Source organism: Bos mutus, chromosome 28 (assembly GCF_027580195.1).
Source record: "Bos mutus isolate GX-2022 chromosome 28, NWIPB_WYAK_1.1, whole genome shotgun sequence".
Taxonomy (NCBI): domain Eukaryota; kingdom Metazoa; phylum Chordata; class Mammalia; order Artiodactyla; family Bovidae; genus Bos; species Bos mutus.
In genome coordinates this window covers 8,403,821-8,425,557 of record NC_091644.1, presented here as the reverse complement: position 1 = coordinate 8,425,557, position 21,737 = coordinate 8,403,821, and the positions used below count along the sequence as shown (strand labels likewise).

The window sequence follows — 21,737 nt, the reverse complement described above, 5'->3', positions numbered from 1 at the left end:
GGAAAGTGAACGAAGCCAGAATCAGAACGGCTCATCCTGAGGCTGGTAGGGTGCCGGTGGAAGAGGGAAGGCAGGCGTCTGGATAGGGCCTGGTTCGGGAGGCTGTCAGAGCAGGAGCTGCAGAAGCAGTCAGCGGCAGAGGGGGCATGGTGCCGGGAGGCACCGAGGAGGGGGCGCAGTCCGTCCCTCCCAGGGTTAGTGAATGAGGCTCTACGCCCGGGCTGGCCCGGAGACTCAGTGCTGCGGGTCCCAGCATGAGTGCGGGCCCCGGCTGTGAGCCCTGCACCAAGCGACCCCGCTGGGACGCCGCTGCAACTTCTCCGCCGGCCGCCTCGGACGCCCGGAGCTTCCCCGGCAGGCAGAGGCGCGTCCTCGATTCCAAGGACGCTCCGGTGCAGTTCAGGGTCCCGCCGTCCTCGTCAGGCTGCGCCCCGGGCCGGGCGGGACAGCACCGAGGCAGCGCCACCTCTCTTGGTACGTGGGGAAATAAAGCTCTTTGTACTCCTCGGCCCAAACCTCTTTTTGGTCCATCTCAAGAGCCAGGGACGCCAGCACCTTCCTCCCCCTTTTCTAGTCTTGTGTACACCACTCTGAACTCTGAGGTCCCCTTGCTGAGCCCCCAAGGCCACTACTGGGAGAATAGGGTCGCATTTTTCCCACGGCGATTGGTGGTGTGAGAAACCTTGATGAACAGTCACTTACCGGGCGGGAAGTGGTAAGATACTCCACCTGTTTTCTTTTTTCGGGTTTGAGTAATTGCCTTAGTCGTTGCTGCTGCTGTTAAGGAAGTTTAATTGTGGATGTGAAGCTTCAGCCTCTAGATGAAAAGAAAGCTACAAAAAAATATCGTAGCTTATCTCAGTTTAGATTCTTAGTCCCTGGATGCAGAGCCGTTAGTCTTAGCTGGCATTAAACTTGGCTCTGGCATACAATGTTGAATAAAAGTTACTTGGTCTCTGTGTTCAGACCCTAAAGTCTATCAGGAGAAATGGACGATTACGGAAGTCAACATAATAAAGCGTAATGGATGTTCCAGTTCATAAGGGAACGGAACTAATGGTAGAGTCAGGTGTACCTAATCCAGTTTCTGGGCTCAAAGATCATCTCCCAGCCAGAAGATAAGAATTTTATTCTTATAAAGAAGAGTAGACTGAAGAGTAATGAGGGGTTAGCTAGATGAAGAGAAGTTAATGAAGTGATCCCAGAGTGCAGCTGATGAATATTGTGGACAGGGGAGAGTAGTGAGAGATGGGGTTGCAGAGAGAGAGGCAAAGATCAGGTCATACTGGGCATGCTGAGGGTTTTGAGCTTTATTTCTAAGGGCAGTAAGAAACTATGCGACCCCATGGACTGCAGCCTTCCAGGCTCCTCCGTCCATGGGGTTTTCCAGGCAAGAGTACTGGAGTGGGGTGCCAACGCCTTCTCCGAAGAAACTATTAAAAGGCTTCAATAGGGGAGTGACTTGATTGGATATATATTTTTTAAATATATATTTACTAAACTATACATATTTTAAAGATCTTTGTTGCTAGTGTGTGGAAAATGAAAAATGGATTGAAAGGGAGCAGAAGTGCAGGCCCAAGACTAGTTAAGGAGTTAGTCTAGATGGGAAATAATGATTTATACTTGGTTGCAGGCAGTAGTTGGAGAAGGAAATGGCAACCCACTCCAGTACTCTTGCTTAAAGAGTTCCGTGGACAGAGGAGCCTGGTGGGCTGCTGTCTATGGGGCTGCATAGAGTCAGACACGACTGAAGCGACTTAGCATGCATACGTGGATTGGAGAAGGAAATGGCAGCCCGCTCCAGTGTTCTTGCCTGGAGAATCCCAGGGACAGAGGAGCCTGGTGGGCTGCCATCTATGGGGTCACACAGAGTCGGACACGACTGAAGTGACTTAGCAGCAGCAGCAGCAGCAGCCTCTTGCTTCTCCTCCTTCACCCTGTTCTCAGGCTTCAGGAATTATAGCAGGAAGCCTGGAGCCAGAGAGAGAAACACATTCTCAGCGTCAGAACAGCAGGAGACGCCCTCCCCTCCAGCTGCACTGTCACACTCTTCATAGTTTTTTTACGAAATGTTGCCTGCACTCTTTAGGCTCAGTTGCCTTGTCATCAGAGTGCCATGCTCCGTGTGTGCTATAGGAACCTAGTCATATCATACCATCAAATCTTTACAGTTATGGAGAAAGGTATTTTAAATTCTGACTCAAAAAGTGGATGTTTTTGCCCATTGCTGGTTTGTACTTTGAGGGTTTTCTATATTTGCTGTGTTTGATATAATGAAATTAAATAGAGAAGATGGAACTGTAGAAAAAGTTTCAGAATCAACTGGTTCATTCTCTCTTTTGTGACTGGAATTAATTTTTTCTCTGAAGTCTAATTTGCTGTAGAAGTATTAACTTCATAAAATCACTAAAGTCGTGGTGTTTAATAAGAAATATCAAGTATATATGTACAGTTTTTGTGACAGAAACGATTTTCAAAGTGCTGATAAAAGATTTTGACTAGTTAGAATATTAGTATTTAGTATAAAATGTGAATTATATGGCACTCAAATACAGTGATAAATAAATGATTGATTTTCCTGTATCTGGGACGGCGTCTCATGTTACGGTGTTTGAAGGGACTTGGGTAGATAAGAAGGGCTTGTGACCTAAGTTGCCTACATTCTTACATTGCAATTTAGACAGTAGTTGAGAATGTTCAAGATTTTATGTTTTCTTATATGAAAGAGCTTCTCTGGTGGCTCAGATGGAAAAAAATCTGCCTGCAGTGCAGGAGACCTGGGTTCGATTGCTAGGTCAAGAAGATCCCCTGGAGAAGGGAATGGCAACCCACTCTAGTACTCTTGCCTGGAGAATTCCTTGGACAGAAGAGCTTGGTGGCTATAGACCATGGGGTCACAAAGAGTTAGATACAACTGAGCAACTCACACTTTGACTGTCATACTAAAATGTTATATACATATAATCCATATGCAATACATTAAATTTTAAAAGCATGCTTAAATTTCTAATGTTTATATAAATTTGGCTTGCATTTATTTATGGTATATGTACCTTGCTGAACCATTAATTCTTTTGCTACTATCTGCTGGTCATCTGTCTAGTTATCTCTTTGGCATTTCAAATTTAGTGTGTTCATATTGACCCAACCATATTTCCCCCCTACATCCAGTTCTCTTATCGTCTGCATTTCCATTTAATGTTCTGACCATCCTTCAAGTCTCAAGCTTAAAGTTTAGTGTCACTTTTAATCTCTGTCATTTTGAAATCTGTCATAACTCTCACTTCTCAGCTTTTATTCTCTAGTCTTACAAAGACAAGACTAGTTTTGGATCTTGACCAACAGTTCTTCAACTTTGCTGATCATCAGAACCACTTTTTAGGGAAAAAAAATACAGAATCCACCTCCCCTCATACCTCCATCATCACATACAGATTTTCATTCAGAAGGTCTAGATGTGGCCCTTGGATCCGTTTGTTGTCAGCCTTCTGATGATTCAGTAGGTTTGGGAACCGCTGACCTAGACCAGTACCTTCCTCATCGCTTCTTACGATAGACTCTTGCTTCTTGCCCCTTCACACCAGCAGTCTAGGCTGTGTATCCTGCCTGACTGGGAGCCTCCTAGATTTGAATTCTGGCATTACAGCTCTGAATGTGACTTTTGACATGATTTTGTACCTCTCTTTGTGCGTTTTTTAGGAATCTCTGTGGTTCCTTGCTGACCTTTCAGCCATATTTTCTTTTAATATTTCTCTACCATTGGTTCTGTTGCTTCTGATTTTTTCCCTTAATGTGACTGCATGTTTATTCTTCAAGAACTGTTTATCAGATGATCCCACTTTCTTCAATTCCCTAAAGTAGTCCTTTCCTCAGAAATATCTTAATTTCTTATCAGGGTCTTTTTTACTTCATTTTACTTTTAAAATCTATTATTATTATTATTTTGGCCTGGGCCAGGTCAGTGAAAGTGCCGAATCCTAAACAGTAGACCACCAGGGACCTCCCTTAGGATCTCTTTTAATACCACTACTAACTAATAAGTAACATGTACTGAGCATATGGTAAGCAGTTTGCAATGGCTGTTGCTTAATTTAAGCCTCACAATAACCCAAGAGAGACACTATTAATTTGCATGTCTACTGATGAGGAGTCTGAGACACAGAGAAGCGGCCCTTCACGAAACACACAGGAAGTCAGAGGAGAGCCAGGGTTTGGACCTAGCTGAAGAGTCCGCCTGCAGTGCAGGAGACACAGAGGTGTGGGTTCGATCCCTAGGTCCAGAAGATCCCCTGGAGAAGGAAGTGGCAACCCACTCCCGTTCTCTTGCCTGAAAAATCCCATGGACAGAGGAGCCTGGCAGGCTGTTTAGTCCAAAGGGTCCCAGAGAGTCAGACAATGAGCGACTAAGCACACAAGCTGATTTCAGCATCTGTAGTCTCATCCGCTAGACCATACCAGTTCTTTAAGGTCTGGTCACTTTCTCTTCTCTGCCAAATGTATTTATATTTATGTTCCTGTATTTTCTCCCGTTGCTTGCACGAGGAAGGAATGATTAATCTTTTTTTAATCCACAGAATCTAGCTTAATGCCTTCCATGTGTATCTGCTGCTATAGGTGTTTTCTCTTTGAAGGTATGCATGCACACAGATTTTTCTTTTCTTTACAGTTTTCAAACAGAAGACTATAACCAGTTGGATGGACACTAAAGGAATCAAGACAGTGGAATCAGAAAGGTACAGAAACGTGCTTATCTAGAGGGATGAGTAACGTGATGTATGGATGCTGTGTCGTGTTTCATGCTGTTTCTCTCCTTTCTGCTTTCACAACTTTGTTGGCATTTCCGTTGATGCTGTGCACCAGGCATGGTTTAGTATGCTTGAGATGCAGAGATGAAAACGCAGTAGTCTCTGTCTTTAAGAGGCTTACAGTGTAGTGGTGCTGACAGACACCAAAAGCACATGCTTCTTACGTGTGTGATCAACGCCACAGTAAAGATATAAACGAGGCACAGTGGTAGTTAGCGTGTAGAACAGACAGTCAGCTTTACCTTTGCAAGAAAGGCTGCGCGGGAGGTGAACGAAGTATAACACTGCATTCTGTCTGGTGTTTGCCAGGCACACAGTTGGGAAAAGGGCTTTATAGGCAACTGTGCACAGGTGTGGAGTCATGAAAGGGCATGCTGTATGCTCAGGTAATCACAGGTTTCATTATTGCTATGATATTGTAGGAATGTGTTTGGGTAAGTGACTTTTTTGTGTTGTAAATTCTTTCTATTGTGTCATAAGTTCTGTTGTATCATTCTTTCTGTTTTACAGTTTGCATAGTAAAGAAAACAACAATACAAGAGAAGAATCCATGATGAGTTCTGTACAAAAAGATAACTTTTATCAACATAACATGGAAAAATTAGAAAATGTTTCTCAGCTAGGTTTTGATAAGTCACCAGTTGAAAAAGGTACACAGTATTTGAAGCAGCATCAGACTGCGGCTATGTGTAAGTGGCAGAATGAAGGGCCACACTCAGAACGGCTTTTGGAAAGTGAACCTCCAGCGGTAACTCTGGTACCAGAGCAGTTCAGTAATGCTAATGTCGATCAGTCATCCCCAAAGGATGATCACAGTGACACAAATAGTGAGGAGAGTAGAGATAATCAGCAGTTTTTGACACATGTAAAGCTTGCGAATGCAAAGCAGACGATGGAAGATGAACAGGGCAGAGAAGCCAGAAGCCACCAGAAGTGTGGCAAGGCTTGCCATCCTGCAGAAGCCTGTGCAGGGTGTCAGCAGGAGGAGACAGACGTGGTGCCCGAGAGCCCCTTGTCGGACACTGGCTCTGAGGATGTTGGTACTGGACTGAAAAATGCCAACAGATTGAATAGACAAGAAAGTAGTCTAGGAAATTCTCCTCCATTTGAGAAAGAAAGTGAACCTGAGTCACCAATGGATGTAGATAATTCCAAAAATAGTTGTCAGGATTCAGAAGCAGATGAAGAGACAAGTCCAGGTTTTGATGAACAGGAAGATAGCAGTTCTGCTCAAACAGCAAATAAACCTTCAAGGTTCCAACCAAGAGAAGCTGACACTGAGTTGAGGAAGCGGTCCTCTGCTAAGGGAGGTGAGATTCGATTACATTTCCAATTTGAAGGAGGAGAGAGTCGAGCTGGAATGAATGATGTGAATGCCAAACGACCTGGAAGTACTTCTAGCCTGAATGTAGAGTGCAGAAATTCTAAGCAACATGGGAGAAAGGATTCTAAAATCACAGATCATTTCATGAGAGTGCCCAAAGCAGAGGACAAAAGGTAATTTTTACCATCAAGAGTGTCTTCAGTAGGGTAATGTGTTATATAATTTTGTGAGGGGGAGTTTCACAAAGTTATGGTTTGCACTGAAGGCAAGAAATAGTTGTCTTTCTTATTAATTAATAATGCATAATTTAAACTTAGACTCAAATGTTGAATTCTAAAAATCACAGAAACAGAAAAGAAGTAAATAATCAGATTTTAGTTTCGTGAACTTCCTTCTGAGATTTATGGGAATTATTCGACCATAAATACGATAGTAACTACTGTTATCTTAGGCTACTATATATGCATTTTCTCTAACGCTCTGACAGCAGGCAGGTGGTATTGCACTCACTTCACAAATGAGAAAACTGAAATTGGTTAGAAAATTCACTGAAATTATGTAACTTGTGGGGAGTAAAGCTGGGATTTAAATCCCAGCTTGTATGATTACAAAAAAATGTAAGTATAAAAATTATCTTAAAGCCCACTCCATAATTTTTGTGATCTCTTATGGCAAGCATGCCATAGTAAGTTCACTTCATTGAAAATTCTTGTCTAGAGTCCTAAGGAGTAGCTAATACTCTGAACCATGACTCGTTTGGCAGTGTACCTGTTTTACAAGGCCCCTTTTTCAGAAGGTGATTTACATGTGTTTGGAAATTCCTTCCACAGACTAGTGAAAATAAGCTCTGGGGTTTTACTGTAAGCCTTATAAGGTTTTTTGTTGTTTTGTTTTTTCTAAATACCAAGGAGAAAGAGCAAGTTTGGCACATTTTAAACAATAACTTCTGGGTAAGTGTTTTTACTTGTGTATCTAAGTGAATTTAAACAGTGAGTGGTTTGTGATTGAATATATATGTTTTGATCTTAGAAAAGAACAATGTGAAATGAAACATCAAAGAACAGAAAGGAAGATCCCTAAATACATTCCACCTCACCTTTCTCCAGATAAGAAATGGCTTGGAACTCCTATTGAGGAGATGAGGAGAATGCCAAGGTGTGGGATCCGGCTGCCTCCCTTGAGACCATCTGCCAATCACACAGTGACTATTCGGGTAGATATTACCTCTTACCTATAAAGAGAGAAGGTGCTAAGTTTCAGTTTATTGTGATACTTGTGAAAAACAGACCAGTGCATAAAAAGTCTTGCTCTGTTCTGCGTATATAAAGTACTGAGAAGTTTATAGAAAAGAGAAATATAATGATAGGTTACTTAACACGGTACTTAACAAATCTGTAAGATGAATCACTGTTAACTGCTGAGGGTATTGAATATTCTGTAGCGTTAAGAAAGTTTATTGAATTAAAAAATTCAATTGACAGTATTTATTGAGTGCCCACTACATGTTAGATACTACAACTCAAAATTGTATGTTGTTTAGTATTCTCAAATTATTCTCCAGTTTTGTCCTCTTTCTGAGCTCTAGATTCTTCTAGACATCCCCATCACTGTCCCTTAGGTATCTCAAACTCAGCATTTCTAAAACCAACCTCATCTTAAAAATACCTGTGGTTAACTGTACGTGATGTGAAGTTGGCCAACGTAATCATTTTTACGTGTACATTTCAGTGGCACTGTTTACAGCCGTTACCACGTTCATCTCCGGGAATTGTTCATCTTCCTGCACATAAGCTCTGCCTACTAAATAGTAACATCTCATTCCTCACTCACCCTGGTAACCTCTTTCATACTTTTCGTGGGTTCTTTAAAAAAAAAACAACAAAAACTTTATTGAGCATTTTAAGTGTTTAGTTATATTTAGTTAGTTTACTGAGTTAGGCAACCATTACCGTAATCCAATCTTAAAATATGTCTGTCACTCTTAGAGTAGTTTTAAATATTCATATTTTAGGAATTCTCTGGCTCGCCAGTGGTGAGGACTCAGCGCTTTCACTGCCGTGGGCCTGGGTTTGATGCCTGGTCAGGAAATTAACATCCCACAAGCCATGTGGCATGGCCAACAAAAACAACAAAAAAAAGAACCCATGCAGGATTAAATATTCATCTCATTTATTAGATTCTATACTAGATTTCACAGGGGCTACTTAAAAAAAAATCTCTGTTCTTATACAACTTAGCCTGCTGCTGCTGCTGCTAAGTCGCTTCAGTCGCGTCCAACTCTGTGCGACCCCATAGAGGGCAGCCCACCAGGTTCCCCCGTCCCTGGGATTCTCCAGGCAAGAACACTGGAGTGGGGTGCCACTGCGTTCTCCAGTGCGTGAAAGTGAAAAGTGAAAGGGAAGTCGCTCAGTTGTGTCCCACTCCTAGCGACCCCATGGACTGCAGCCCACCAGGCTCCTCCGCCCATGGGATTCTCCAGGCAAGAGGACTGCAGTGGGGTGCCATCGCCTTCATGTGATTAAATATTCTGAAGTACAGAATTCATTAGTGTGGTTAGGTAAAAGTGACATTGAGCAGGGTGGTGGAGTTTGAGCTGAGTTCTTAAAGATGAGAGGAAATTTCTGAAATGGAGTTAGTAAGGCAAGGGAATTCCAGATAGATATATAACCTTTATAGGAAAAGGCTGTGGAGTTTAAAACTTTTACAAATGGAAAGCAGTTGATTTGCTGGAACTGAGTATTTGGATGGAAAATGGTGGAAGAGAAGACTTGAAAAGTAGTTTGGGTCCATTTGTAGAGGGCTTTAGGTATCAGAATCTGAGTCTATAAGAAATTGAATCTATAAGAATTGGAAATCATGGAAATGTCTGTGCAGACAATAGTTGTACTACATACATGGCAAGGTTGATCAGACGGCTATATGTAAGGATTACTGAAGAGAGGATACATTGGAAACAGGAAAAAGAGCTCGGTTAAGAGATGAAGAGGAAGCAAACAGTGATGATCAAATTGTGCTTCATGAGAGTGGCTCAGGGCTTCTTTTGATATTGACTCAAATTTCTTTTCTAAACTGTATATTTAACTATGAAAAACGTCTTGTGAAAGAATTAATGTGTGTTTACTTTTTAAAATGCTGAATACCTTTTTTTGTTTTTTTTTTTTTGTTTTTTTGCTTAATACCATATTTTAACCAGCAGGTTTTACCAAGAGAACTCATTTTTGTGCAGGTCATAGAATCAGTGTTCTCTTGCTACTGCTGTTTGAAGCATTTCCTTAAACATCAAAATAACAGTGTAAAAAAGTTACCATCTGCCAGCTGTTTAGGTGTGCGGATAGGATTTTCTTACTATTGGATGAGAGAATAAATAGATTGATGAAAGCTTTAGCTGTCATCTCTCTCAATTTCATAGTTCTTCAGTTGGTCTCTTTGCTATTGATAGAATAAAGTCACTCTAAAAATTATATTTATTAAAATAGCTTTTATTTAAATATAATGATTTTGTATTAGAATTCGTAGGGAGAAAAGAGTTCTGCTCTTTGAAAAAGTTTGGAAATAACTGAGACAGGGTAGTAATTGTGGGCATATAAAAGAATAAATGCAAATTGTTTTGAGATTATATTGACAGGACACTGTGAATTCTCTAGTATGGGTGATAGGGGAAAAGGAGGCATTGATAATGTGTGTGAAATTGAGAAAAGGCTTGAGTGACTGACAAGATGTTAATGGTTAAGATTTGGAAAAAAGATTGATCAGAAGGAATAAGTGATATTTTGACTTTTCCTGCTTCCTCCCTCCCACTGCCCACAAAGAAAACCTGAAGCATCTTATACCGTCATTAATTAATCTCTGTAATTACTGTTTGTCAAATATCCAATGAATTTATAAAAGTTTTATTACAAAAGTAATACAGGGTCAATGAAAAAAGTTTAAGAATTTGGTGTGTTTTCTTCTAGATTCTTTTTCCTGAATATGGTGGTAGTATGCTACATGTATAATTAATAGTTGTTAAATAGAAGTCCTTAGTTACATTTCTAAGATGCCAGATATTAATAGTTACAGCATTGAAGTCATAATATAAAGCTGACACTTAGTGTTAGAAATGGAAGATAATCTGAAATTGCATGGACACGATAATGCTTATCTGTAAATGCACTCATGCATACAACACACACTCACACACAAACATGTACACACATATAGGCAAACACATGTATAGGCATGTGCTATACACATGCGTACACATATTTAAACTACAGACACCCAAAGATCCGTATATTCTTACGTATTATGTTCCCCTACGTGTGGAGCTCTACTGGTACCTGTTTTTGTCACCTTAGATTACATGGACGATCTTTACAGAGTCACCTTTGGGGTCCCCATATGGATTGATGGATTGGAGGATTGATGTCTCAGCCACTTTTGACTCTTGAACGTCCCTTATTGTTTCCTCCTTGGAATATTCTCATCCTTTGGCTTCTTTGACACCATATATTCCTGATTTTCTTCCTGCCTCCTGAAACCCTTGCTTTATTCCTTTTCGCTTTTTTTCTACATGTGGCGCTTAAACGTTAGAGTTCCCCAGGACTTTTTCATAGGTCCTCTTATTTTTTCCTCTCTTGGAGTAGTCTTAAACACACTTGTGGTTTTAATGGTTACCTGTATAAAAGGCCTACAAGTTTATTTCTCTTGGGTTGCAGGCTTTTAATGAAGCTGCCTATTTAACAGTCTTTCCTTCCATAGGCAGTTCCCTTTTTTTTGTCTTTCACCTTTTCCTACTTCTTTTTCACCTTTGGAGTTGAGCTCAATTGCTACTTCCTCAAAGAAGGATTCCCTAAGCTCACCATGTAAGTTAAAATTGTCTAGAAAGATTCTTGTGGCATTATGAACCTCTCATTCATAGCATCTTACAGTTGAAATTTTATATTTATTTGTGTAATTATTTGATGATCTTCAGTGAAGTTCTGATTCATGTTATAGTATGGATGAACCTTGAATATATATATGTATATGTATATATTTATCCACGTGCATATATACACATTCAGGCAAAAGGAGAAGTGGGCAGCAGAGGATGAGATGATTAGATAGCATCACCAACTCTGGACGTGAATTTGCACAAACTCCAGGAGATAGTTGGAGGACAGAGAAGCCTGGTGTGCTGCAGGCCACAGGGTCACAGAGGCGGATACGACTTAACAACTGAACAGCAGCAACAGTGTGTGTGTGTGTGTATAGTTGACCCTTGAATAGTCTGAAGGTTAGGGTGCCAACCTTCTGGGTATCAAAAATCCGAGTATAACTTACAGTTGGCCCTCCGTATCTGAGGCTCCACATTCAGCAATTCAGTCAACTGCTGATTGTGCGGTGCTGTGGTATGTATTTATTGAAAAAGATAATTGTGTAAGTGGACCTGCGCAGTTCAAACCCATGTTGTTCAAAGATCAACTGTACATATATAAACACTTAACACATGTTAAAAACATACATGTTTGGCTCAGTGTGAATACTCAAAATACAAAGTTAATATAGTTATTATTCTTAAGTTTAGAGTCCAGTGCAGGAGGGGAAAAAGTATGCTCTAGTATGATGATGAGCCAATAAAATGAGAGAAGAAGCTTACTGCCTATTAGAAAGTTTTTAAAGACTTCTTATAGGAAATGAAAATTGAGCTGAGTATTGAAGGTTGATGTTTAAATAGATGGTGTTTTGGGTAAAAGAGGATGTTAAAAATTGGAATCATTTAGAATCTATATAGGCAGAAGGGAGCCATTATAGGATTAGAAGGTTGGGGATACTTTAGAAAGATAATATAATTCCCAAGTGGGGAGAAGGGTTTTATGTGGGATGAATGTATCTGGGAGCAGTTGGGAGTTAGGGAGAGGGATAGAAAGCTGTTACCAGAAATTCAGTCAAGGATTAATAAGGCCCGGGGAACTGGATGGGATGAAGGTAGAGTGCCCAGGACATGATGATTTGGAAACTAACTAAAGGTAAGGAGTAGGAAAAGCTGAAAAAGACTTAACGAGATTTCTTGCCTAGGAGCTGGTCTGTATTTTTATAGCATTTACTTCAGCTGATTTCTTTGGATTATTTTACAGAAGATATGCCTAGTTTTTATGCACTTACAGTTTTCTTGCATTTCAGGTAGATCTTTTGCGAATAGGAGAAGTTCCTAAACCTTTCCCAACACATTTTAAAGATTTGTGGGACAACAAGCATGTTAAGATGCCTTGTTCAGAACAAAACTTGTACCCTGTGGAAGATGAGGTGAGAACAAAACTGAGCAGAACTCATGTTCTTTTAGTCTCTGAAAGACATTTTAATGCTTGCTGTTTGGCTTCTGATTCCGCCATGTTACAGAGAACTTGGAATAGTCTCTTCGTGTTTTTCTTTTCCTTAAAGAATGGTGAGCGAGCTGCAGGCAGCCGGTGGGAACTCATTCAGACTGCACTTCTCAACAGGTTCACTCGGCCCCAGAACCTGAAGGTGCGTTCTTCTGTAATTTTGTCTCTTACCTGTAGTTCTTAGAGATGAGCCCTGGTTCGACCCCAAAACCTGAAGGTGTGTTCTTTTGTAATTTTTGTCTCTTACATGTAGTTCTTAGAGATGAGCCCTGGTCTTTTCCTTCAGAGATGTTGTTTGATCTTTAACAGACTTAGGTAACAGCATTATTTATATGCAAAGTGCTTGCTTCCTGAGGAACTCTTTTTAGAGACATTCTTGGTTTCTCCTCCATCTCTAGGCAATGAGTAGAAGAATTGAGAGTTGTAAATGACTTGCCTGGAGCCACACGGAATAATTTGGAGAACCAGAAATAAGACCTGTTTCTTGATTCCCCATCCAATTTCTTTTGATCCTGGGCTTTGCTTTTCTTTTTGTTTTAGAATTACCCTGCTTCTGAAATGTCTTTGAAAGTAAATCAGGGAAGAATTACGACTTCAGCATTGTTTGCCCGAAGGGAAGCTGAGTTTGCTAATGATTAAACATTTTACTTTTTATTGCTTTTAATAACAGCTTCTAGCAGTTTCATAATTTATTAATCTTACATTTTGGCAATAATTTATTTTTTTGATTTAAAAAATATTTCGTTTAAGTCCGTAAGGGCAACCATTAGATTGTTTTGAGTATATGTTTATTTTTGGCACTATAGCCTTATATAAGCTTTTAAAAGTTTTTACAACTATAAACAGATTTTTTATACTTCTGTAAAACTGGCTTTGTTCTCTTTGAGAAATTAATTTGTTATGTACTGTTTCTTAGATTTTATACTGATTTTTCATTTATACTTACAAGTTATTCTTAACTTTCTGTACCTTTTCCATCGCTCCCTTTTTTTTTTCTTAGCTCTTGTTTTCCCTTCAAATGAAAAACTGTGATACATTGTACCATAATATATTTTGAAAATTTCATTTCTTAGGGATAGTGTTTCTCAGACTTATAATTACTTTTTTTAAATGGGAGAAATTCTCAGGGTCTGCCAGAGCTTACTTATTGTTAATATGTTAATTACACGTGCACAAACATAAACATATATTAATTACATATGTACAAACATAAAACTAAATAAATCTCTTTATACTTACATCCAGTTATATCAATTTGATTTTTTCCATTTTAAACATTTTGACCCATCATTTGAGTTGTGTTCATTATCACTGTGAAGACAATTTGTAATCAGTATTTGCTTTTCGCACAGATTTGTAAACACATATCTGAGCCCCAGAATAGTATACTGATAAACTTAAAAATTTTACTGTATAAAGGAAAAATTCTTTGTGTTTACTACTTTTTAACTTATCAGAGTTGGTGAATGTTGGTAGAGGGAAAGATGGGGGTCTCTATGCAGAATATCAGCTTGCAAATAAATACGTTAGGTCCAGGTTTTTAAGAATTTGACATTCCTGTACTGCAGTGCATCTTAGGTACTTCTTTATTTAAAATACCAGCTTTCGTTTCTACAGTGTGTTGTTTTTCTGGCCTTTGTATTCATTCCAAAGTGAATGAATTAAATTCACTGCAGCCATGTAATTAAAAGACACTTGCTCCTTGGAAGAAAAGCAATGACAAACCTAGAGAGCATATTAAAAAGCAGAGACATTACTTTGCCAACAAAGATTTGTCTAGTCAAGGCTATGGTTTTTCTAGTAGTTACGTATGGATGTGAGAGTTGGACTATAAAGAAAGCTGAGCACTGAAGAATTGATGCTTTTGACCTGTGGTGTTGGAGAAGACTCGAGAGTCCCTTGGACTGCAAGGGGATCAAATCAGTCAATCCTAAAGGAAATCAGTCCTGAATAGTCATTGGAAGGACTGATGCTGAAGCTGAATCTCAATACTTTGGCCACCTGATGCTGGGAAAGATTGAAGGCAGGAGGAGAAGGGGTCAACAGAGTATAGATGGTTGGATGGCATCACTGATTCGATGGACATGAATTTGGGCAAGCTCCGGGAGTTGGTGATGGGCAGGGAACCTGGCATGCTGCAGTCCATGGGTTCACAGAATCAGACATGACTGAGTGACTGAACTGAGCTGATTCATTCCAAAACCACATTTATAAACTCTCAAGTACAAGCAGACCAATCAGGAATACTGTCCAGACTCTATATGAAAAACACTAATTTAGGGCCTTTAATAGCCTTACCAACAGGATTATTTAAGAATTTACATATTTTTCCTTTAAACACAAATACATAATAATCATAGTGTCCTAAATTACATTGCTGCTCACCTCTTTTAGCAATTCCTTAGTGTGCCATGATTATTTTAAAAAGGGGTAATTAATCTGAATTTCCCTTTCTTGTTTATTTTACGGTAGATTCAGCGTAACAGAGTAATCTATCGAGATTTTCTTCTCTCTACTTAACGGTAATTGTTTCCTTTGCTGAAGAAGCACGATGAGAGGGAGGGAAAACATTAAATCCTTCTTATAGAATGTAATAATATTTTCGCTATTTTTTTTAATGCCATTTGATGTCAAATTAAGAGGGATTAGAGATGTTAGATGGCAACCCACTCCAGTGTTCTTGCCTGGAGAATCCCAGGGGCGGGGAAGTCTGGTGGGCTGCCGTCTCTGGGGTCACATTGGACATGACTGGACATGACTGAAGCGACTTAGCAGCAGCAGAGATGTTATAAGTTTATAAAAGCAACAGTGTCCTCAAAAGTTGGTTTACACTGTAATATTTCTATGAATAATATGTCTGATAATTTGCAAAGAATGGACTTCTTTGTGCTTTAAGTTGTATTTATTGTGAATTACGAACTGAAAAAAAAAAAAACCACTCATCTAAGAGTACTGTATGGAGTAGCACCCAGGCTTCCCAGGTGGGGCTAGTGGTAAACAACCTGCCTGGCAATGCAGGAGGCATAAGAGACACGGGCTCCATTCTTGGGTCAGGAGGATCCCCTGGAAGAGAGCATGGCAAGCCACTGCATTATTCATGCCTGGAGAATCCCTGTGGACAGAGGGGCCAGGTGGACTGCAGTCATAGGGTTGCATGAAGTTGGACACGACTGAAGCGACTTAGCCTGCACACGGTTTTCCTGGGGATTAGGAGGCCTCCCGGTGGACGACTTTTGAGACTTGAAGACTGAAGTAAAGTCAATATGAGTTAGGAGTTAATGCTAATTATACAACTCCATTAAAGAATTAGAGTATAAATGCTATTTAGAATGTTTTTCCTTACCAACTTTGAGGAATAATTTACATATAAGATAGTACATCCTTTTAGAGGATGTAACTTGATTAAGTTTGCCATTTGCTTATACACTTGAAGCTCTCACCGCAGCCAAGATACAGAGTGTTGCTGTCACCCTGCAGAGATTTTTCTTACCCTCTGTGATCCGTTTCCTCTTTCTGCACTGGCTGCGGGCAACTGTTGATCTGCCTTAAAAAAAAAAAAACAACAACAACGAAATATCGGCTGCATTTTCTTTGAATGGAATCATGTGTGAGGTGTGCTTGTGTGTCTGGCTTCTCTCACTTAGGTGAAGATCTTTGCAATTCATCTGTGTTGTTGAGTGTATCAGGAGCTTGTTCCACTATATGCATTGTCCATCTGTGTGCTGTTTCAGACATTGCTATTTAATATTTTGTTTGAGGTCCTGAAATCAAATACCAGTAATTTTGGGGAAAAAATTCTTAGAATCTTTTCCTTCTTAATGGAAAATGTATTATAGCTGTGAGAGTAAATTAAACTGTTTATCTTGTCATGGTATTTCATGGTTGACGACTTTTCCTTTTTCAAGGAACTTGGATATCTTCTTATTTGAAGTAGATTATATACTTTTTTATTGGCTCATTTCTTTTAGCCGAGATGCTTGGTGATAATTGATGTGACATGAAGTATTTTTCAGGAAGCTCTTTGGCAGAATGTTGACTTTTAAAACCTTTCTTCAGTGATGAGGAAGTTTAGGTTTATAGTAATAATCTAGCACGATGTTTTTCATACTTCATATACCTTCAGTAAAAAATCTTGAGGTGTATATTGCGATTATAAATGGTTTTTTATAAATTCTCTATTATTTTAATATGTATTATAAAATATAATCAAATAGAAATTTAGAAGCAGGCGATATAATAGTTCTTTCTGTGTAACTAATGGATTGTCTTATGCCTACCCCACAGGTAAAGTACCGCCTATTCAGGCAGTTAGGGTTAAGGAAAAGAAGGAAATGGCAACCCACTCCAGTATTCTTGCCTGAAGAATCCTATGGACAGAGGAGCCTTGCAGGCTCCAATCCACAGGGCCACAGAGTCTGACAGGACTGAAGCGGTGTAGCGTGTAGCATTCAGACAGTGAGGATCACACCAGTAGATGGCACACTAGCTTGACCTCAGTCTCTTTTCTTTATTGCTCTCTTCCCCAGGGAGCCTTTTTGGATTTCCCCTGATTTACTCCCCTAATGGAATCTCAGTGCTAGCACACTGCATGTCTGTGTATGCAGTGTGACCCTAGTAAAGACCAAAGTCACTGCTATTACTATTTCCTTTGTTTTAACCCCCAAGATCCAATTTTTGTCCATTTGGATTATATTGCTTCTGTTTCGAGTACATGTTTTAGAGTAATTATATTTCCCCCTCTATTACTTGACCTTTCTAATCTCAGTTTTCTTAAGTGAATACTAAAAATTAGTATGCATTCTGTTCATTCATAACTGCTGATATGGAGTAGCTAATGGTGGAAGAAACTTGTCGAACATTAAGAAATATACTGGAAATAATTCATAAAGGAGACAGGCTATTCCTAGATAATTCACTTTACTGTATCATGACTTTTTATTTATGCTTTTTCCATAGGATGCTATTCTGAAGTACAATGTGGCATATTCTAAGAAATGGGACTTTACAGCTTTGATTGATTTCTGGGATAAGGTAAAAGTATGCTTATTTCTTAAACTATGAAACTAATATAATATCTCTAATGGAGAAGTTTGAGAAAAATGCACATAGTTCTGTCATACTAACACCATTATCATCTTTTATTTTTATCAGAAATATTTCCTGTTACTTTTGTGTGGCTAATTTTTAATTGTGCTTTAGTCTCTCATTATATGCATTTCCTATTGTATTATTGTACCATTTTCAGTATTATCAAATGATTGCATAATATTTCATGCCTAGATTTTGAGAATTTAATGATTCCCATATCAAACACCTAAAGTTGCATCAATTTTACTTGGTTTTACTGTAGTAATATCTTTATATGTGTATGTATATAAATGTATATATATGTTTTCCCAAATCTGATGTTGTTTCTTTAGGTGATTCCCAGAAATTAAATGGCTAGGTCAAAAGCCACAACTTTTATGGCCTGGGATTTATGCTATAGAATCATATTCGCCAAAGGAGTCTGTAGCAATTTAGTCTTCTCTCAGCACGGTGAAGAATACCACTGTGATAGTATTGTTAGAAGAATGGATTTTATCCACTTTGAATGAATGGCAGTATATATGTGTGTGTGTGTATATATATATATTTTTTTAACATTTTGTTTTGATATGATAGATTCACAGGAAATTGTAAAGAAATATACAGGGAAGGTCTCACTTACTCTTTATTCTGTCTTCCCCAGTGTTGATTGCTTTAAGTAAGTATAATTCAGCATCAAAACCAGGACACTGACACAAGACCTTATTTAGAGTGTACTAGTTATACTCACTTGTGTATGTAGTTACGCCTTAAACTGGATACAGTTGTTAGTTTTGACAGGAAGTAATGCTTATATTTGATGCCTTGTGATGGCAATAAAGCATGCCATGGATTAATATACCTCTGTCACCTCGCTATGAGGTAAGGAAGTAATTTTTCCTCTCTTCTGAATCAGTCTGCTCAGACAGGACGTTGTTTCTCTTTTATCTGGTGACCTTGCCCAGAAGCAGCCCTGTAAGAGTGGTATGTGGCAAGTTTTGGTGTGTTTAGTGTAGATCATAAAATGAGGCGATTGCTAGGTGCTGATGATAGTTTTATAGTTGTCGAGAGAGAGGAGTTATTACATTTTTGACCTTCTAGGTTTTATTTACTTTGTAAACCTGTGGGAGGGTTGGGGGAGTCCTCACAGTTGTACCAAATATTCATTTCTGCTTTATTTAAGTTTTTCTATTTTTGTAGTTATATGTAGATATAAAAGCATATTTAAAATATTAATAACGTAAAGCTATGTTGCACAAGTTCGTCATTTTTAGCCTTAATGGTTACATAATATTCCATCAAATGATGTGTCATGTGCTCAGCCCGTCCAGTATTAGAGATGAAGGGGTTCTCTTTGTGTGAATCACGCCTAGACATTAAGGCTCTTCTCTACGGCTGTTGTTCTGTCATTGTCAGTGTGCTTAACAGGAGACCTTGGATGTTTAAACGGTTGCGTGTTTTTCTGTCCTTCAAATCTCCAGATGTAGTAATATAGAACTTCACCATGCCACAGCTCACAGGAGTAACATTGCTCGGGATTGCAGGGCTTAGTGAGAAGTACGTATTAGACAGTTAGACATATATGTGCGTGGAATTGGAGTAAAAGGAGGTCTTGAGTGGAAGGGAAACAGGTGTTTGGCTAGGTTTTAAATTATAAATGAGTTATATTTGCTTTTCATTAACAGTATTTAGGAATTCTTTACTTAAATATCACATTCCACTCTGAAAGGCTTATTTTGCTAAGAAAAAAAATGAACTTTAAATTTAAGATCATATCAGTTTTAATATTTTACACTTAAGTTTATTTGGGGGCTGTTAACATTTATCTTGTTAAACCTTGCTTTGGCTAGTTCTATAAGGAATAGGTTTTTTAAGCTCATATACCTTAGAACAGGAGGTGTTAATATAAACAGTCATTAGTGTGATTCCATGCTATAGTTATTACATGAATGCTGGTATTTAGTGTAAGAAATAAGAGACCCAGAATCATGGTAATCCTGCTGTGTGAGCGCCCTTATTTAGGATGAAAGTGAGAAGTATTGACTAAGCTTTTTTTTATTTTGTCAGAGACCAGGGAGGATTACAGAAATTAATCTGTTATTTTGTGATTTATAATTAAGTATCTAGACGCTACCGACTTGCAATGGCCGTTATTTAGTATTTTTTTGCATCTTGAATGCTAATGTTGGTCTTCCTCCCTGCCAGCTGTTGGAAATGCTGGGAAAAAATAATCTGTGTTTTATGGCCCTCCTGTGTGGTGTTCCACAAAATTAAATTCAAACACTTCTATAATTTGTGTTCTAAATGGATCGATACACTTATTGCTGGCATTTTTCACAGCAAAGTATAGCAAACTGTCCTATATATTAGGAAAGTTTCTCTGTTAATGCATTTTGTGCTGTGCTTAGTCGCTCAGTCATATCCGATTCTTTTGTGACCCCATGGACACAGCCGCCAGGCTCCTCTGTCCATGGGATTCTCCAGGCGAGAATACTGGAGTGGGGTGCCATGGCCTCCCCCAGGGGATCTTCCCAGCCCAGGGATTGAACCCAGGTCTCCCGCACTGCAGGCAGCTTCTTTACCGTCTGAGCTACCAGAGAGCCCATTAATGCATTTTCGAGGTGCTTTAAATACTCCCACCTCACATAAGCTGTGGCCCATTTCTTTTTGTTCTCAGTGAATTGGCTTGTGAAGCTCACACAGCATGTTAAGGTAGTAGTGACTGAAGAGGGCGTGGAGTTGGGATATTTGCTCCTGTTCCTGTGGTCCTGGTTTCAATTTCTGGACTTGGACAGTACTTAAAAATGTATGTTTGCCTTATCATCATTCATTAGGCCGTCCATATTTGATATATTCTGTGTACTTTTTGAACATATATTTCACAGTAAATGTAAATGTCAATTCAAAATAAAGAACTTTAATTCTAAAACTGGTTTGTATAGTAAATTTTTTCAGTAAATGGAATAGTTGTTGAAGGAACCCTAAGGTTTTAGCGACTATTTCATCTTCTTTTCCGGTTTTAGTTTTATGTCTGCAGTAGAAAAGATAGGAATGAATAGGCCTCTGATTTTCTCACTTGTGTTCAGTTCAGTCGCTCAGTCGTGTCCAGCTCTTTGCGACCCCATGAACTGCATCATGCCAGGCCCCCCTGTCTATCACCAACTCCCAGAGTCCACCCAAACCCATGTCCATCGAATTGGTGATGCCACCCAACCATCTCATCCTGTGTTGTCCCTTTCTCCTCCTGCCCTCAATCTTTCCCCAAATCAGGGTCTTTTCAAATGAGTCAGCTCTTCACATCAGGTGGCCAAAGTATTGGAGTTTCAGCTTCAACGTCAGTCCTTCTAATGAACACCCAGGACCGATCTCCTTTAGGATGGACTGGTTGGATCTCCTTGCAGTCCAAGGGACTCTCAAGAGTCTTCTCCAACACCACAGTTCAAAAGCATCAATTCTTCGGCACTCAGCTTTCTTTATAGTCCAACTCCCACATCCATACATGACCACTGGAAAAACCATAGCCTTGACTGTACGGACCTTTGTTGACAAAGTAATGTCTCTGCTTTTTAATATGCTGTTTAGGTTGGTCATAACTTTCCTTCCAAGGAGTAAACGTCTTTTAATTTCATGGCTGCAGTCACCATCTGCAGTGATTTTGAAGCCCAGGAAAATAAAGTCAGCCACTGTTTCCATTGTTTCCCCATCTATTTCCCGTGAAGTGATGGGACCGGATGCCATGATCTTCGTTTTCTGAATGTTGAGCTTTAAGCCAACTTCTTCACTCTCCTCTTTCACTTTCATCAAGAAGCTCTTTAGTTCCTCTTCACTTTCTGGCATAAGGGTGGTGTCATCTGCATCAGATCAGATCAGATCAGTCGCTCAGTCGTGTCCGACTCTTTGTGACCCCATAAATCGCAGCACGCCAGGCCTCCCTGTCCATCACCAACTCCCAGAGTTCACTGAGACTCACGTCCATCAAGTCAGTGATGCCATCCAGCCATCTCATCCTCTGTCGTCCCCTGCTCCTCTTGCCCCCAATCCCTCCCAGCATCAGAGTCTTTTCCAATGAGTCAACTCTTCGCACGAGGTGGCCAAAGTACTGGAGTTTCAGCTTCAGCATCATTCCTTCCAAAGAAATCCCAGGGCTGATGCCTTCCAAATGGATTGGTTGGATCTCCTTGCAGTCCAAGGGAC

General features: G+C 39.6%; 1 protein-coding gene across 2 annotated transcripts in view; it reads left to right on the top strand.

Annotated features, from left to right (window-relative positions):
- The first annotated feature begins 9 nt into the window (after positions 1 to 9).
- Positions 10 to 21,737, top strand: part of PARG (poly(ADP-ribose) glycohydrolase) — a 111,434-nt gene continuing 89,706 nt past the window's right edge. The window contains exons 1-7 of one of the 2 annotated variants that reach the window (XM_005900605.3): positions 10 to 474; positions 4,670 to 4,736; positions 5,319 to 6,305; positions 7,162 to 7,345; positions 12,277 to 12,399; positions 12,535 to 12,618; positions 17,433 to 17,507. In XM_005900605.3, coding sequence (XP_005900667.1) covers positions 255 to 474; positions 4,670 to 4,736; positions 5,319 to 6,305; positions 7,162 to 7,345; positions 12,277 to 12,399; positions 12,535 to 12,618; positions 17,433 to 17,507 — 1,740 coding nt within the window. In that variant the 5' untranslated portion in view covers positions 10 to 254. Of the gene's footprint in view, positions 475 to 577; positions 716 to 4,669; positions 4,737 to 5,318; positions 6,306 to 7,161; positions 7,346 to 12,276; positions 12,400 to 12,534; positions 12,619 to 17,432; positions 17,508 to 21,737 lie in introns of those variants that run through there. The other variant, XM_070364592.1, reaches the window with a different exon arrangement.